General features: G+C 38.2%; 2 protein-coding genes across 2 annotated transcripts in view; one reads left to right on the forward strand and one right to left on the reverse strand.

The window, feature by feature from the left end:
* Positions 1 to 13,650, reverse strand: part of POLR1A (RNA polymerase I subunit A) — a 2,269,619-nt gene extending 2,255,969 nt beyond the window's left edge. Inside the window, exon 1 of the mRNA XM_044062330.1 lies at positions 13,463 to 13,650. Coding sequence (XP_043918265.1) covers positions 13,463 to 13,539 — 77 coding nt within the window. The 5' untranslated portion in view covers positions 13,540 to 13,650. The remainder of the gene's footprint in view (positions 1 to 13,462) is intronic.
* Positions 13,651 to 15,681: 2,031 nt separating this feature from the next.
* Positions 15,682 to 16,318, forward strand: part of PTCD3 (pentatricopeptide repeat domain 3) — a 1,733,015-nt gene continuing 1,732,378 nt past the window's right edge. The window contains exon 1 of the mRNA XM_044063464.1: positions 15,682 to 15,728. Within this exon, the coding sequence (XP_043919399.1) occupies positions 15,697 to 15,728 (32 nt within the window). The 5' untranslated portion in view covers positions 15,682 to 15,696. The remainder of the gene's footprint in view (positions 15,729 to 16,318) is intronic.

Here is a 16,318-nt window from a genome sequence, read left to right on the forward strand (position 1 = left end):
TGGATTCTCCAGGTGAGAAACCTCTGTGGTCTCTCCAGCTGCTGCATGTGCTTTGTGAGGTACATGCCAAAAGAGGTACTGTACTCAATAATGGGTCTTACAAGGGAGAAATACAGGGATGCTATGACCACCTTTTCCCTGGATGAGATACCCTTACTAAAGAGGTGGGCCATGTAGAAAGCTTTCCATACAACGGAGGCAATATGGTGGTCAGAAGTCAGTTTGCTATCAACCTGGGTGCCTATGCCCCTCATGACTGACTGATAGTAAAGTCCTAAGCATGCAATGTGATAATTTGTGGGGATGTCACTCTCCCCAAAAGGGATGATGATGCATTTTTTGGCATTCCATCTGAGGCCAAGTTTCTGGCACCAGTCATCTGTTTAGGTGAGACCCTCTTGGAGGATGTCCACATCACCAGGGGACTTTATGACAGCACCCAGCTTGCAGTCATCTGCAAACTTGGTCAGCCATAGCCCACTAGATTTGGCTTGCACCTCCGAAAAGTATATCTCAAACAGCAGAGGCCCCAAGACCGATCCCTGGGGTACACCGCTTGCTATGGGTCTACTACTTGAGCTGGCTTCCCCTATTTTGGCTAGGTGGGTTCCATCAGTGAGCCAGTTTTCCACCCATCTGGTAACATATGGATTGATGCCTAGTTGAGAGAGTTTATCTATTATACCAGAGTGGGGAATAGTATTGAAGGCTTTGACCAGGTCAAGGTAGGCAGTGCGCACCATCTTTCCCTCGTCTATGGCCTTGGTGACTGTCTAAAAGAAGTCGATCAAATTTAACAGGCATGACCTCCCCTTGACAAAACCAAACTGTGTGGGATCAAGTGTCTAGAGGTTGCCAATGGCCTTGCTAATGAGGTCCATCATAATCCGCTCCATGGCCTTGCAGATCAGGCTAGTTAAGCCGATGGGTCTGTAATTTCCTGGATCGGTGGATGCTCCACCTTTGTGCAAAGGGGTCCTCCACTCGGCTGGGAAGAAGCCAGTACTCAGGCTTTGGTTGAATAGGGAGCCTAATGGTGCTGCATGTTCCTGCCACAGTTCATATAGGATGCAGCCTGGGATGTTATTGGGTCCTAGAGAGGCTGTATTTTTTGCCTTTGAGAGGGCAGTGATGACTTGCTCCCTAGAGATAAGGGGAGGGGAGCAGGTACTGGGGATGTCCTGTCTTACTGTTGGGGGGGGGGGGGGCAGAGTAGTGAAGTTTTCACTGAACCTGCCAGCAGGTTGGCTAGATCTACAGCGTTTGTGTATGTGGTGTCCTTGACCACAAGTTCTGAGCAGATCTGGGTGCTTCCCTTGAGACTGCAGACATATATGTGAAGAAGGCCTTATGATTGTCTTTAGTAGATGTGGCCAGTTTGAAGTTTGTTTTGGAGGATTTCACTAGTGCTCTTACTTGCTTGTTCAGGCTAAGGAGAGACTGCTCCTTCTTGGTCCTGGACAGCAATTTTTTTCCCTTTTTTATAGAGTTTATTTAATGTAGATGTCCGTCAGACATGTTTACTTTATTTTATTTATTTATTCAAACATTTGTTTACTGGGAAAGTCCAACTTGGAACAAAGCCAATTTTCAGCAAAGGCCCATGGAGAAACGCTCCAGATGCATGTCTTTGTAGACGTGGATGATTTCGTCCTGTCTGGTATTCCTGATTCCATGCAGCTGTATAAATGGTCATACAGTACTTTGGTGCAGGATTGGACATATGTGCCAGTTCCTATGGAGGGGGAGGGGACCATGAAGCTGTTTATGCCTTCCCTCATGAGGCTGTAATCAGCTTTGGAGAAGTTTTTTTGTTTGACCCTAACTGGGTGGGGGGGGGGGGCTCAGGGTAGTTGGTGACTTTATGCTTTGTGGTCTGATCTTACCAGGGATGATGACACTGTATGGATGCTGCAGTAGTTAATCATGCTGGTTAATACCAAGTCCAAGATAGTTTTGTCTCTTGTGGGGGTGTCAACCAACTGGTCCAAGGCATCTGTTAAATGCTTCTTCCATTTTTTCCAGCCTTTTATTTAAGTTGATATACTCCTTCAATGTTTCCTTTACTTTCATCAGCTTTGAGCACATTTGATTTTTCCCCCTCTTGATTACTGGAAGCAATGTCTTGCATCAAAGCTAGAGCTTGAACTATTTTCTTTGAGGCTCTCTAAGTTTTTTCTTTACTGGTATCCAGACAGTGTACTTACTAGCCAGTAACTGAATTTATTAAAACTGTCAATTTACTGGCCCTTATCTCTCACCCCCCCCCCCCAATGGGAGAGCCGAAATTAATCTGTTGATCTGTGTGCAGCCATCTTGCAAGTCTTGAACAATAAACAGTTATGAAAATGTTTACTTCAGCGCAGTCCAGCAACATGCAGGGAGCTTCAACTTCTCTATGAATGGCACTACAGCAGTGAAATGCAAAAGTTCTATCTATGGAAGGTGATACAAGTTTCTGTGAACAATGTCTAATTCCAGTCAATATCCAATGGATTAACAATTTCAGTTTACAAAGCTAACAGGTGTAACAGCAACTTAGTACAAAGAAATAATCATTTTTAACACTACCAGTTAACAGTAAGTTTCCCCCTACCTATTCAAAGGCCTATATGTCTTGGAATGAGTTATAAGATTATGCAAGGTTAGCTGAGCTCCCAAGTCTGTTGAAGTACTAAGCTCTTTATTTTTATTTACTTAAATTGTGTTAACCAGGTTAAGTGAGATGATATGAAGATCCTTTTCAGCCATGACCCAGGCTATGCGGGTAAGGACAACAAGGATGACAGATATAAACAAACAAGACAGAAATACATAACATTTCCATTCAGCATTAAGTAAGCCATTGGACAACGTACAGTAAAATCTTACTTAACAATTCCATACAGTAATATGTCAAATGACCTTTTCTCTTTGCCATTTACAAGCAGCAATTACTAAAATTGTACAGTTAACTGCTGAAATAGGAGCTGGAAAAACTGTATTAACAATTAATAGAGCATATAACAAAAGTATGAACTACAATCAGAATGGCAGCCTTAATATTTATGAGCATAAGCTGTGTTTTAAGCCCTGCGTTTCTCAAGTATAGCTAAAAAATCCACTTATGTTCCACTGACAAGGTCACAAAAATTCTGAAACATGGCAAGTCTACAGGTAGTGGGGTTTGGCTTTGGCTTTATTGCCCTGAATGTACCCATAAAGACTTAAAAGTAAAGTCACGGACATTCAGAAGCCATGTAGTTGAAATGCTAGTATGTTCTTTGGGGTCATTTCCATATATCCCATGGGCCTCCACTACAGGAGGTTTAAGATATCACACAGTAAAGACTAACTTGGCTGAATTTTTCTAGCACTTTTTACTGAGTGGTTTTCATAATAAATAAGAGTTTATAAACTGCATTAACAACTGCAACTAACTTCATATATGAGACCAAGAATAAAGGTGAATATCAAGTGCTCTACTCATAGATCCGAAAAGTGAAATTGGGTTAGTCAAGCACATCTTTCTACTTAAAACACTAGCCAGTTTTGTTATAGGTGACAGGCTGACATCAGTTTACAGCACATCTAACCAATATGGTATTTACTCTCACACATGACGCAAAAACATCTACAAATGACTATCTTATCTGCAGGAGTACCACAAGGTTCAATATTAGGACCTCTTCTGTCCTCCATATCCTTTAACAGTTGACCTTTTGAGGTACCAAAGCTTAAATGTACCCTCTACACAAATGATATAATCATATTACTTTCAGCTAAATCAAAACTACAGCTACAAGAAAAGCTACAATCAGTGCACTATAAAGCCGCTGGATGACATGCAGCTTGTATTAAACTGCAAAAACACCCGTGCGTGTTACTTGGCATTCATCAAAACTCAAACCTATCCCTACATTGAACATCGCTGACTACTAAAGCGTATCACATCCTATTATAACAAAACAAAAGATTCTTAGGCATTATTTACTGTCACAAAACAAAAAGTTTCTGAAGCATTATTTTCATCAGCAACTCACTTTTGTACCACACATACAAGTGATCACAAAAACTGCACTAAAGTCACTCGAAGCTGGCACATTTACCTTCTCCCACTTGAGCCCAAAAAAGTGTTAGACTTACAAATGACAATGCCAAAAGAAGAATTCTGGCTACCACTGTTTGCAGTAAAATTGGCTCAAAACACTCATACTCTACAAACAGCAACATATAAATCTGTAGATTCCTAAATTAGGAAGCACCAGGAAACAATAATGCAACTCACTAGAAAAGGACAGCTAGCTGCCAATAACTGCTAGAGCCACTTTTCTACTAAACTGCCTCATTCATAAACTTCTAAATTGCTCCTAATGCACACTGCTAGCACACACACTTCACCTTAGAGGAAACTACATAATTTGTGGAGGACTGCAAGGAGTAGCTGTCTGTCTCTCTAGGCCACAACTCACTACAGCACTAGATGAAAGAGCCTTCTCTAAGCTTAAACCAGCAGCGCAGCTCTAGTGCAGAATGGTACAGATCTTAGTTAAGCAGCTGAGTGATACATAGTCATGCTGTTTCAACTTGTCTATTTGTTTGCGTCTTTCGGCTTTTCCCGGTTAGGGGTCGCCACAGCGGAACTCCGGTCCGCTAATGATTGGCAGTAGAGTTTTATGTGCTGGCTTGCCGGGCCTAACACACAACCTTCAACGAAGGAACACCCATTCACGCATGTCGCCACACAAAAGACACTGAGAATTGAATGGGCAACATCTAACTGTGAGGCGATAACGCTACCGCAGCACTACCACCGCAGTCTATGTCTATATATGGCATTAAATCAGGGAAATGCAAAAAGTTTATTTTATTTATATTTGTTTACCGGGGTATTGCATTGATCACAATGGACCACTTGCTGACAATCAGGGTAAAAAGTTTCACATAAGAAATGAACAAAACATATTTGCATGTATATGTATATGAAGTGTTTCTCCCTGGCCTCCACTGAAAATGGACTCTGTCCCAGGTAGACTTTCCCAGTTAACAAATGTTAAATAAATACGTATATATAAATATAAATATTTACAGATAGAAGAACATACAACATTTAGTTAAAGAAGTAGTTTACAATGTCAAAACATGGAATTATGGTAACCAAAGCTTTTTGGATAACGAAGCCATAATGACAGAGATGGCAGCATGTCATTATATAGATAGACAGGAAGACATTAGAAGACTAAGTGAGAGCAGTTGCAGGAGAAGGATACCATGGGGAGAAAAGAAAGAAAGAAAGGCATGCAGAGGAAAGAGAAGAAGAAAGAATAAGAAGTGTGACAGAGAGATGCAAAAGAGAAAAGGGAAGTATGATGAATGAAAGGCAGCAAGTAAGGTGATGACAAGATAAGAAAAGGAAGGATGAAATAGGGTTAAAGGAGTGGGAGAGAGCTGCAAGGATTATGTAACATAATCCTCATTTTCATATAACAAGGTTCATGCAACGTAACCAAGTTCTTTCACAACACATCCAGAAACAAGTAACAGCTACTCAAATCTCTCCATAAGGACTACAAATAAGAATACTTATACACAACAGGTACAAGACCAAACAAGAAGCTCAGACATGCACTAAACAGTCCATCTTACTTCCTATCTTGACCCATCCGCTCAATCACGAAGGTGTAAATATACACAACACCTGTGTAGGCAAATGTCTAGTCTATGGTCAACTACTTATGCCCATGACACTTTATGCACTATGCAATGACTAATAAATAATTTATTTCAATTCACTGAAAGCGCACCACATTCAGGGCTGGTATTAGCATTTTGGGGGCCCCCAGCAGATGTCAAGCTGCAGGCTCCCTGGGCTGTTCCCATCTATGTATGACCCTGTCACTGCCACCTTTCCTAAGCAACCTTTTAGTTCATGCTGCAAACTATTAGGAGTGCTGCTCACAGACTGACCTGTAGCTACAGTACTCTCATATTACAACAGGCCCGTGTACCACTCCAACTCACGTGAACCAAGAGAAATACGCCAATAACCAGCGAAGCTTTAATACACCCTTTTATTTAACACAACCAGCTGAACGAAAAATAAAAAAATGTGAAAAGCACTCCGATAATCCTGTGCAGTTCAATCAAAACCAATAACAGATGTAAATTGCGATTAAGCGCTTTCATCCACTCAATCGTGGACTTCTTCAGGATCGCATACTAACATAGTATAAAACATTTTATAGACTTTTTGGCGCCAATTTTTTAACAAAGATTTAAAGTGATATTCATTCTATATTTTCTATACATCTCTTGACTATCATTTAGTTCATATTTCAGATAAAGACAAATATACAATATGTTCCAATGTACAATGCCAGTATTAACATATAAAATGAATTTTTTTTTACAGTATAAAACCTCCTATTTTAGATGCTGAATAATATGGTGTACTAGTAATGTTTAAATTGTAGATGAAACTTGCAAATACATTGTATATATTATAGTATAATTGAATCCTGTAGTGTATAATTGCCTTTCCATAGGCATAGACCAAAATAATGAGCTAAATGTTTAATTGCACTCGTACATTTTTTAAAAAAAACATGGAAATGCATGTGTAAATTGCGTATAATTAAAACATATGATAAAAGCATAAAAACAAAATAAGCAAAATAAACAATTACATATGCCAAACTATTTAACCTATCAATACAAATTGACAATGTGCATATTGATGAATAAATGCTCTAAATAAAACATATGTGCTCTATTAAATAGTGTAAATTATAGTTTCTATAATGTTTCAAATCTTGTCTAAAATATGGTCAAAATGTAATATAAAATAAAATTGCTTTAGTAGAAAATAGGTCTGTCCATATTGTTGTTGTTAAATAAAAACATTGATAATAAATATTTATAATAGAAATGGTATTATGAAAAATGACATATCAATTGATTTGTAATAAATATAATAAAAGTACCAAATACTGAAATGTATTTAATATGATGAGTGGTATTTAATTGCTATAATTTAAAAAATATATTTATGTACAATATATATAATATATATATATATAGGATATATATATGTAAAAAATACAATTAAATGCATTTGTGACAAAGTGGGACTATAGATCAATTCAATTAACTCAATATATCATAAAGTGCATCAATGAAATAAAATACTTTATGCTAGGAATGGTCTTAATGATATATATTCATTTAATCCTGGTTTTGTGGAAGCGTCAGTTAAAATTTGTCATTTAGCCGCACTAGCCGCTATATATGCCTTTAGATTTCCTCCCCTGATATTATAGTTTACCCTTTCTAAGACAGCAAACTTGAAATGATGTGTACCACACTATGTTGGCCAATTTCACAAAGGGACATTTACAGTTGCTGGCATTTAGTTGCAACAATGATACATTACAACTCTATGTATAGGTCTGGACTTGGGTGAAATGGCACCCTAGGCCTACTGCTTCAGCCCCCCCCCCACACACACACCCTCCAGTCTTTACCTGCCCCCCCCCCCATCTTGAGCTCCTCATACCATGCACATTGTTTCTTCTTTTTCTCACATTTTGCCTTACCCTTCAGCTTTTTCAAGAGGCTATAACTTCCTATCTGCTCTGAAGTGCATTTTAAAGTTTTTTTTTTCCTTTTTACACAGCCTTTTCATCCAATAAGAGCTTGAACAGAAATTATGATTGAGGAAAGAAATTGTGTGGTTGCTCAGCTTTAGTTTTCCTTGCATCTTTTCAACACACCTATCCTGACCAAGACAACACAGTAATAACCACTTAGTAAATAACTGAAATTAGCCAGTGCCCAAGAAGCTTTAGGCTTATGGATGGTATGGGGATGTATTTCAGAACATTTTCCCAGCCTTTTAATCCAACAGTGAACTAAAAAATATATACGAATAAGAAAAGAATTTCAGTCTTATTTTTTTTTCTTTTAGTGAAGACAGAAAACGTAACCAAGGTTTAGTGTTCAAAAAGAACAAAAAGAGTACCTCATAATAAGCTAGTAAGCCAGTTATCTGGATATATAGGTCCTATCTAGGAACTGCCGGTCTCCCTAACCCCCTAAAATGACTGCCTATGCATCCCTCTGGTGTTAGACTGGGAAGAAAACAAAGATTCAAATTGCCACAGTCATGTATTTCAAGTGACTGCTGACATACATACAAAACATGCCTCCATTTCTAATGCCAAAAGGCAGTCACCTGTGTAAATGCCTAAAGTGCGATTATGAGAAAAGTGAAAAAAAATGATTACAGTAATGCATTCTGTGTTGTTGCTCCTAAATACATTGCCTCTACACAAGCTACAGTAACCTGCTTTGTACATCTCTGATTTCTTTGACAAAAGAAAAAGAAACAATGACCTCACTTTCCTGAGCTCAAACACAAGCTATAATGACCTCATGTGCACAACAAACTATAATGAACTTATATGCACACCTCTAAGGCTTGACTACAATGAAAATTAAGTTAAGTAAAAACCATACAACCCCTATATATATATATATATATATATATATATATATATATATATATATACACACACACACACACACACACATACACACACGCACACACAAAACCTACAGCATCTTTCTGTACACACACATCTGTGCAGGGCAGGTTTTAGAATAGGTGCAGTTGAGAGGAGAGGCCACTGTCAGCTTTATCCTAACAGGGTCATATCACAGCCTGTTCATGTTAAAGAGCATAATCAGAAAATGAATACATTTTTTCTCACTTTTCCCAAACGAGCAACAGCTTTTGTGGGGCCCCTACAAAGTCAAGGATGATTAAGGGAACCCTCTGTATCCATTTATACAGTCTGGGGAGTGCGGGCCTCCCAGACTCTTAGAAGACCTAAGAGTCTGAATATTCTGTGATATATTTTATGAATTACTTTTGAAACATAATTACTTCTTGCATGCTGATGCAAAAGGTGTTATTCTATTAACTTTGTAATTGAATTAGATAATAATGAAAATGTTTTCCTGATGTTGTGCCTTTTTTCTATTACTGGTATTGCGCTGAATTCTTCAGCAAAGAAATTGGGAGTTATAGTACCTGGTGTTCTGCCAGTATTTATAAAACTTTCTAAAAGAAAAAAAATCCTTGTAGATCAGCAACATCAGCTCTTCTTAAAATCCAAGGTTTGCACTGAGATCAGTCTCTCTAGTGCTTACTTTGTTTATGTTCATTAGCAGTTTTATCCAAAAAAGGATCACATTACAGCCCTGTTCATATTATAATCAGGAAATCAATGCATTTTTTCTCCTCATTTTTCCCCAGTCAGCAGCAGCTTTTTGTGGGGGCCTCCACACAGTCAGAGATGATTAAGTGGCCCCCCTTGCAGCCATGGGTATTGCAGGTACCTAAAGCTGGACATGTTAGTTTTAGTGGACAGAATGCCCACCAGCAGGGTTTAACTAAGCCAGAGGCACTATGTCAGTGGCAAAATATTTAATGGAATTGTGAAAACTGTTGCTTGATAAAACACTGTTACTATAACCAGATATATCTGAATTTTAAAGGCGATATAAATAAGATATATTAACCACATGGTTTATTTTCGATTCTCGGCTGGGGTGCCTTCTGTGCGGATTCTGCATGTCCTCCCTGTGGTCGCGTGGGTTTCCTCCCACATCCCAAAGGCATGCAGTAGGTGGATTGGACACTCTAAATTGGCCCTAGGTGTGAGTGTGTGCCTTCTGTGGAAGGCTGGGCAACGGGCTGGCAACTCGACACCGTAAAACTCCACTGCCAGTCATGAGCGGACAGATGATCCGCTGTGGCAACCTCTAACCGGGAAAAAGCCGAAAGAAGAAGAAGAAGCAGTACTAGCTGTTGGTTTGATAAGACATATTAGAAAATATCAAGATAATATAATTTGTTGTTTGGGGACCCCCAAAGCCGGCTATGACTACATTTGTAGTAAAATTACTTGTCTGTGTACGCCTGCATGACCTTTCTCAGTATTACAGCATCGCAACAACTGTATGTTGAACGGTGTAAATGCTCTTTGACTTCGGGTCATGGCTGAAAATGATTCCTGGACTAGCCCTCCTACCCAGTAAAGCAAAGACGGTATCCTTAACTACTTATGCTAGATGGCAAATAGAAAAAAAACAGCGATAATGTACTGAAACAAATAAGATTGCACTTGGACACTTGCATCCAGGTAAGTAAAATTGCTCACTACATCACTGGACGTCTAAGTACAATAAACCACTACTTATTTGATTTTAACATAAAAACCCGCCTTACTCAAACAAAGATGACTTTACTCATCAACAGACAGTACACAGATAAGGTGTGTGTGTGTGAGTATATACCTCTATTACTTTATTATCAGCAGGGCCGGTGTTATCATTTTGGGGGCCCCCAGCAAGTGTCAAGTTGGGGGCCCCCTAGGCACTTCCAGTAGAAGTATCATCCTAACAATGCCATCCATCCTAAGCAACCCTTTATTTCATGCTGCAAACTTTTAGGAGTAGTATCCACAGACAGACCTGCAGCTACAAGCTTTTACATTACAACAGGCCTATGTATCACACTATCACTATGTTGAGCTGTCTAACAAAGAGGCAGTTAGAGTTACTGGCACTTAGCTGCAACAGTGATACATTGCAACAAGTCTATGTACAGGTCTGGACTTAAAGTGAAATGATTACTGGGCCTACATTTCAACACCCCCCCAAAACACACACACCCTACAGTCCTCACCTCAGAGTCCTTCTTTGTGCTTCCCCATACCATTCACATTACTTTTTTTTTTTTCTCACATTTTGCCATACACTAAGGTTATTCAAGAAGCCATAACTTTCTATATGCTCTGAAGTGCATTTTACACAACCTTTTCATCCAATAATAGCTTGAACAGAAATTATGATTAAGGAAAAAATCGCTGTTGTGGTTCAGCTTTAGTTTTCCTTGCATCCTTCAACACACCTTTCCTGAACAAGACAGCCCAGTAATAACCATTTAGGAAATAACTCAAATCAGGGCCCAAGAAGCCACAGGTTTACAGATGGTCTGGGATGCATTTTAGAGCATTTTCTCAACATTTTACTCTAATGGTTGCCTAAAATAAAATTATGAAGAAAAAAGAATGTCAGTCTTATTTTTTTCTTTCAAGGCATAATTTGTGCCCAAGGCTTAATTTTCAAAGCTGACAAAATTGTAGCTTAGAGTAAACTAACAAGCCAGTAGTTGTGAGAATATTTAAGTCTTCTCTGGAAATACTGCTTACCTCCCTAACCCTCTAAAAAAGACAAGTCACTGCCTATGCATCCCTCTGGTGTTAGACTGGGATGAAAGCAGAGATTTAAATTGCCTTTGTCATATATTTCAAGTGACTGATGATATACATATACATAAGCATGTTCTTCACCCCAGCCGTCAAAGGTAGCCACATGTATATGTGCCTAGTACGTGATTGTGAGAATGATTTCAGTAATATTCAAATTTGTTGCTCCTAGACAGTACACCTCTCACACAAGCTATAGTAACCTTCTTTGTACACCTCTGAGGTCTGTGAGAAACACTGCCCTCAGCTCAAACACAAGCTATAATGACTTCATCTCTAAGGTTAGACTGTGATGAAAATCAAAGATGTAATATCCACACAATCTCCAGCCCCTCATAACCCGGAGCAGCTTATGTACACACACACACATTTCAACAGGGCTGGTTTTAGAATGGGTGTGGTTGTAAACAGAGGCTATTATTAGCTTTATCCTAAAAGGGTCATATCTCAGCACCATTCAGGTTAAACAGCGTATTCAGAAAATTGACACATTTTTCTCCAACAAGCAACAGCTTTGGTGGGGGCCCCATAGAGGCAAGGATGATAAAGGGAGTCCCCATTATCCATTTAGACAGTCTGGTGAGTGGAGGCAACCAAACTCCAAGAATATCTAAGTGTCGGAATGTTCTGTGATATATGTTATGTCTTACTTTGAAATATAATTACTTGTTAGGTACATTTTTTACTGATGCACAAGAATAATGTCTGTGTCCTGGCTTTATTGGGTGCTTGCACAGATAAAAATCAGTGATGTTTTTACACACACACACACACACACACACACACTAACATGCATAAGCCACAGCAGTACTAGTTATGTACTTATTTCAGCAAACAGCAATGCCTTGTGCAACATTGGTACTGCCACACCATATTAGTCACTGCTGTTTAGCATTTGTCAAACAGCAGAAGCAGTAAGATTTATTTCATCGAGGAGTAATGCATACTTGTCACTGTCCCTACTTTCACAGACCTTCCCTGATTTTGTTCATACTTTTGCTTTATCCTTAAAGTCTGATTTGCTGGTAAATCATTCAGGATTACAGTCAATCAATCCAGACATCTGAGTTTTATACTTATTGTCCAAAAATAGATGTTGATGCAAAATATGTTATTCTAGTAATTTTTTAAGTGAATTAGAAATTTAAACATATTTATGATTCTGAGCATTTATTCTATTATTTTTGGGAATTATACTGAATTCTTAAGTAAAGAAATTGAGTTATAGTATCTGGTGTTCTGGTATTAGTTATAAAACTACCTGAAAGAGAAACTATCCCTGATCGGAAACATTAGCTCTTCTTAAAAAAGTTTGCACTAAGGTAAGTCACTCTGGGCTGCTGATCCTTCTAGTGCTTATATTGTTCATGTTCATTATCATCTTCATCCTAATAGGGTCATATCACAGCCCTGTTCATGTTAAAGAGCATAATTAGGAAATTAATGCATTTTTCATTCCTCATTTTACCCAGTCAGCAGCAGCTTTTGTGGGGCCCCACACAGACAAAGATGATTAAGGGGCCCCTGCAGCCATGGTTTTGCAGGGACTAAAAGCTGGCTATGTAGTTAGTTTTAGTGGAGAAAATGTCCAAAAGCAGGGTTTAACTAAGCCAGGAGCACTATGTCTGTAGTAAAATATTTAATGGCATGCTGATGCCTGTTACTTGACAAAACACCATTACTACAACCAGAAATATCTTTGAATTTTAAAGGAGATATAAATAAGAGTTATTACCCTCATAGTTTAAGTATGCAAGACTGCTGCACTAACTTTGGTTGGTTTTACAGATGTGACAAAATATCAGGATAAGATAACTTGCTGTGGTTGGGGGCCCCCAGCGACCGCAGGGTTCGCTGGTGCCTAAAACCGGCTATGATTATCAGGTATGCACAAAATGCGCAACATGCATAAATCTTGTGCAAACCGTACTACAAGCTTTACGCCGTATATAATAGGAACGTGTAGCCCCGTTCTGCTTTACAAACTTACACCCCTACCAAATACAGTAAACTATAAAACAACCTAACCAAAGAATTAAACACTTCATACAAAATAGTATAATCCATAATTTTTGTACGCAAAAGAAAGAAAACTAAAAATGTACAATATGCAAATTATCTATATACTAATAATACAAACAATTTACCTAATGTCATCCGTAGAAAAGATTCTAAAAGAGATACTATTTAAGCGTCTCCACGGAACGTCTTTACTCATCAACATTATGAAAATGTATAAAATCCAGTAAATCTAGAGATATATAAAAACTTTGCTTAACATTACATAGTACTCTACTACTTAACTGTAATACTTCAACCAAAACACGTGAAGTACCACAACTGCTTTGGATGGATTACTATAAATCAGGCAACCTAATGGGGAAGTTAGAAATAAGACAATCGGGAATGTGTTGCTTTTGTAACGTGAGTCCCGTGAAGCATCTCCTTCTTACATGTAGAGTATAAACTTGGAAATTAATACTATACATATATTCATATGCAAAATCAAGTTTTACTCTTAAGCGTTTACTGATTTTATATGGAAAACATTTGACTAGCTCTCGGGTAATGTGGTAGATTCCATCCCAGCAGGCAGTGGTGTTTGATGAATATGGCGGCGCGCAGTATAGTACCCTGTGTTAAACATTGGAAAGCAAGAAAATTATTTCATGAGTTTACGTATTTAGGTACGTTTTTAGAGCTTTAGAATTTTTACTTGAAAACAGTATACGCGTACAATGTAGTCTTTTATTTTCTGATTTTCATTTTCTCCCTAAATTGTATTGAAAATTTGACCGCAGTTTTATTGTTTGTATAAAATTACAAACATGTTTTAGTTTTGCAAATTCTAGTGATCATAAGATTCCTAGCACTGAATTCATGTGTTGTACTTGCATAATTAGTAGCAGCTCTTCATGGTCATATTATAAGTAAATGTTAGCTGCCGTTGTGGGCCATTATAAGCCTAGATAGTTCCCTTTAATTGCATGAATTAACCTGTCCTGTTTGGTATTAGATTGGCTCTATCTATTCTTACAAGCTGTCTTTTGATGTTGTAGACGAAGTTTAGATCCTTGGAGCCACTATATCTTATGCAAATTCACTTGCTGATGTGCAATAGGTCCATCTGTGGTAGGGTGCCTTGTCTCCCAGACATAGGTCACCTCGTATCAGACCATAGGTTGCAGAATATAGTGAGGGGCTTTGAGGCAGTCCGTGTAGGACATATTGTTTAGGCATTGATTCTTCTAGTAAGGTATCTCTGTGGGTAGTCCAGTTGTCTGGACAGACACAGGCCAAAAGGGGCATTATACTCAGTGGTCTAATGAAGGCTGAGTAAAGTGGGAGAGTGACATTTCTAGAGCTAGATGCAATGTCTTTGTTTATAAGCTGTGCAGTATAGGACTTTTCTTATGACAGTGGACTCGATTGAAATGTCACTGTTATATTAATTCCCAAATCCTGCACAACTGAGTGTACTGTTAGGTTCTTATTGTTAAAGTTGTAGTTTTCCAAAGGATGCAATAATGCATTTTTGGCATTTAATTTCAGACCGTAATTCTGGTGCAAGTTACTTGTTTGGGACAAACCTTCCTGCAGGATGGCTCACTCAGTCGCTCTGGTATTGGCTTTTACTTCAGAGAAGTAGATGCCAAGTAGGAGAGGTCCCAGCACCAAGCCCCAGTGGACTGCACTGGTGACTGGTCTCTTTGTGGAGGTAGCTTCCCCGTTTATTTATTTACCCTTTGTTTACCAGGAAAGTCCACTGGGCCATTTGGAGCCCATTTTCAGTGGAGGCCTAGACAGAAAAGCTCCACAGTATTTATTTTATTTTACATTTGTTGACCAGGCTAGTCTAACTGGATACATGTCCATTTTCAGTAGAGGCCCGGGGAGTAAAGCTCCAAGACACATGCAAAATACAGCATAGAAAGCTGCAATGGTCCAAGCTTAAAAAACAGTTATTGTTAATAAAAAATTGTTAAAAAATACAATACCCATCATGAGCATAACACAAACAGTAAAAGGTAATGTACAAGAGATGTTACTATATACATATATTTAAATTGCAGTAACATGGTCTATTGGTTCTTTAAGGATAAGTCTATAAAGGTGAAGTACACTTAAATCAGTGAAATTCATTCAGAAGTAAATACAATGAGAGTTAGCATTCGGTTAACAAATTAGCTTATAGGTTATAACAAGTAAAGAAAGTGACATTACATGGAATTTTCATGTCTGAGAGCATTGAGGAATTAGTGTATATTATATGATAGTAGCTAGAAAGACATCACTTGTACCCATTTTTTTTAATCTCTTGCTCACTGTAAGTAACCCCCCACACACCCTTTTTTTTCCCTTAGAATGCTTGTGTACAATTATGACCACATCCACATTCATGCCAAAACTGAGGCAAGTAAAATCTTTACTTTCATGATACATTGTATGTAGAAAGCTTAAGAATACAGTTTTGTTATAGTAGGTTCATGTTTTTCATAATATTGTTTATGAGGGTGGTTGTCTTTTTACTACTAGTTTTTGTTGCATTAGAAAATGACAGTACACGGATTAAAGGAAAGACCAACCCAGTCAGAGGTTAAAGTTGATTTGTTTATTTAACATTTCTTATCTGGGTGAGTAAGCTGGACAATGGACATTTTTTTTTATTCACAATCCAGTCAACAAGGCAGACACCGAGCATCAGCATATTTCCTCTTCAGTGTAATATTTTATTTGTAATCCGTAGGGTGACTGTGAACATGGCCCACGTTAGATTATTCCTCTACCCTAGGCAACAAATAAAATAAAACATCTAAGTCTAATACTTGTTAGATAAGCTTTATTTATTTGACTTGTATTTAACGAAACACTTGTTAATATTAGAGTTACTCTTGATAATATAAAAGTTTTGAAATTCATCTTTTGCAGTCATCTGGAAAATAAGATGGCAGTAAAAGTTGTACTCAATATATCCTGTTTTTATCATCACCAACCCCCATTTT

This window comes from Protopterus annectens, chromosome 2.part1, assembly GCF_019279795.1.
Source record: "Protopterus annectens isolate FY-2018-M chromosome 2.part1, PAN1.0, whole genome shotgun sequence".
In the NCBI taxonomy this organism is placed as follows: Eukaryota; Metazoa; Chordata; order Ceratodontiformes; family Protopteridae; genus Protopterus; species Protopterus annectens.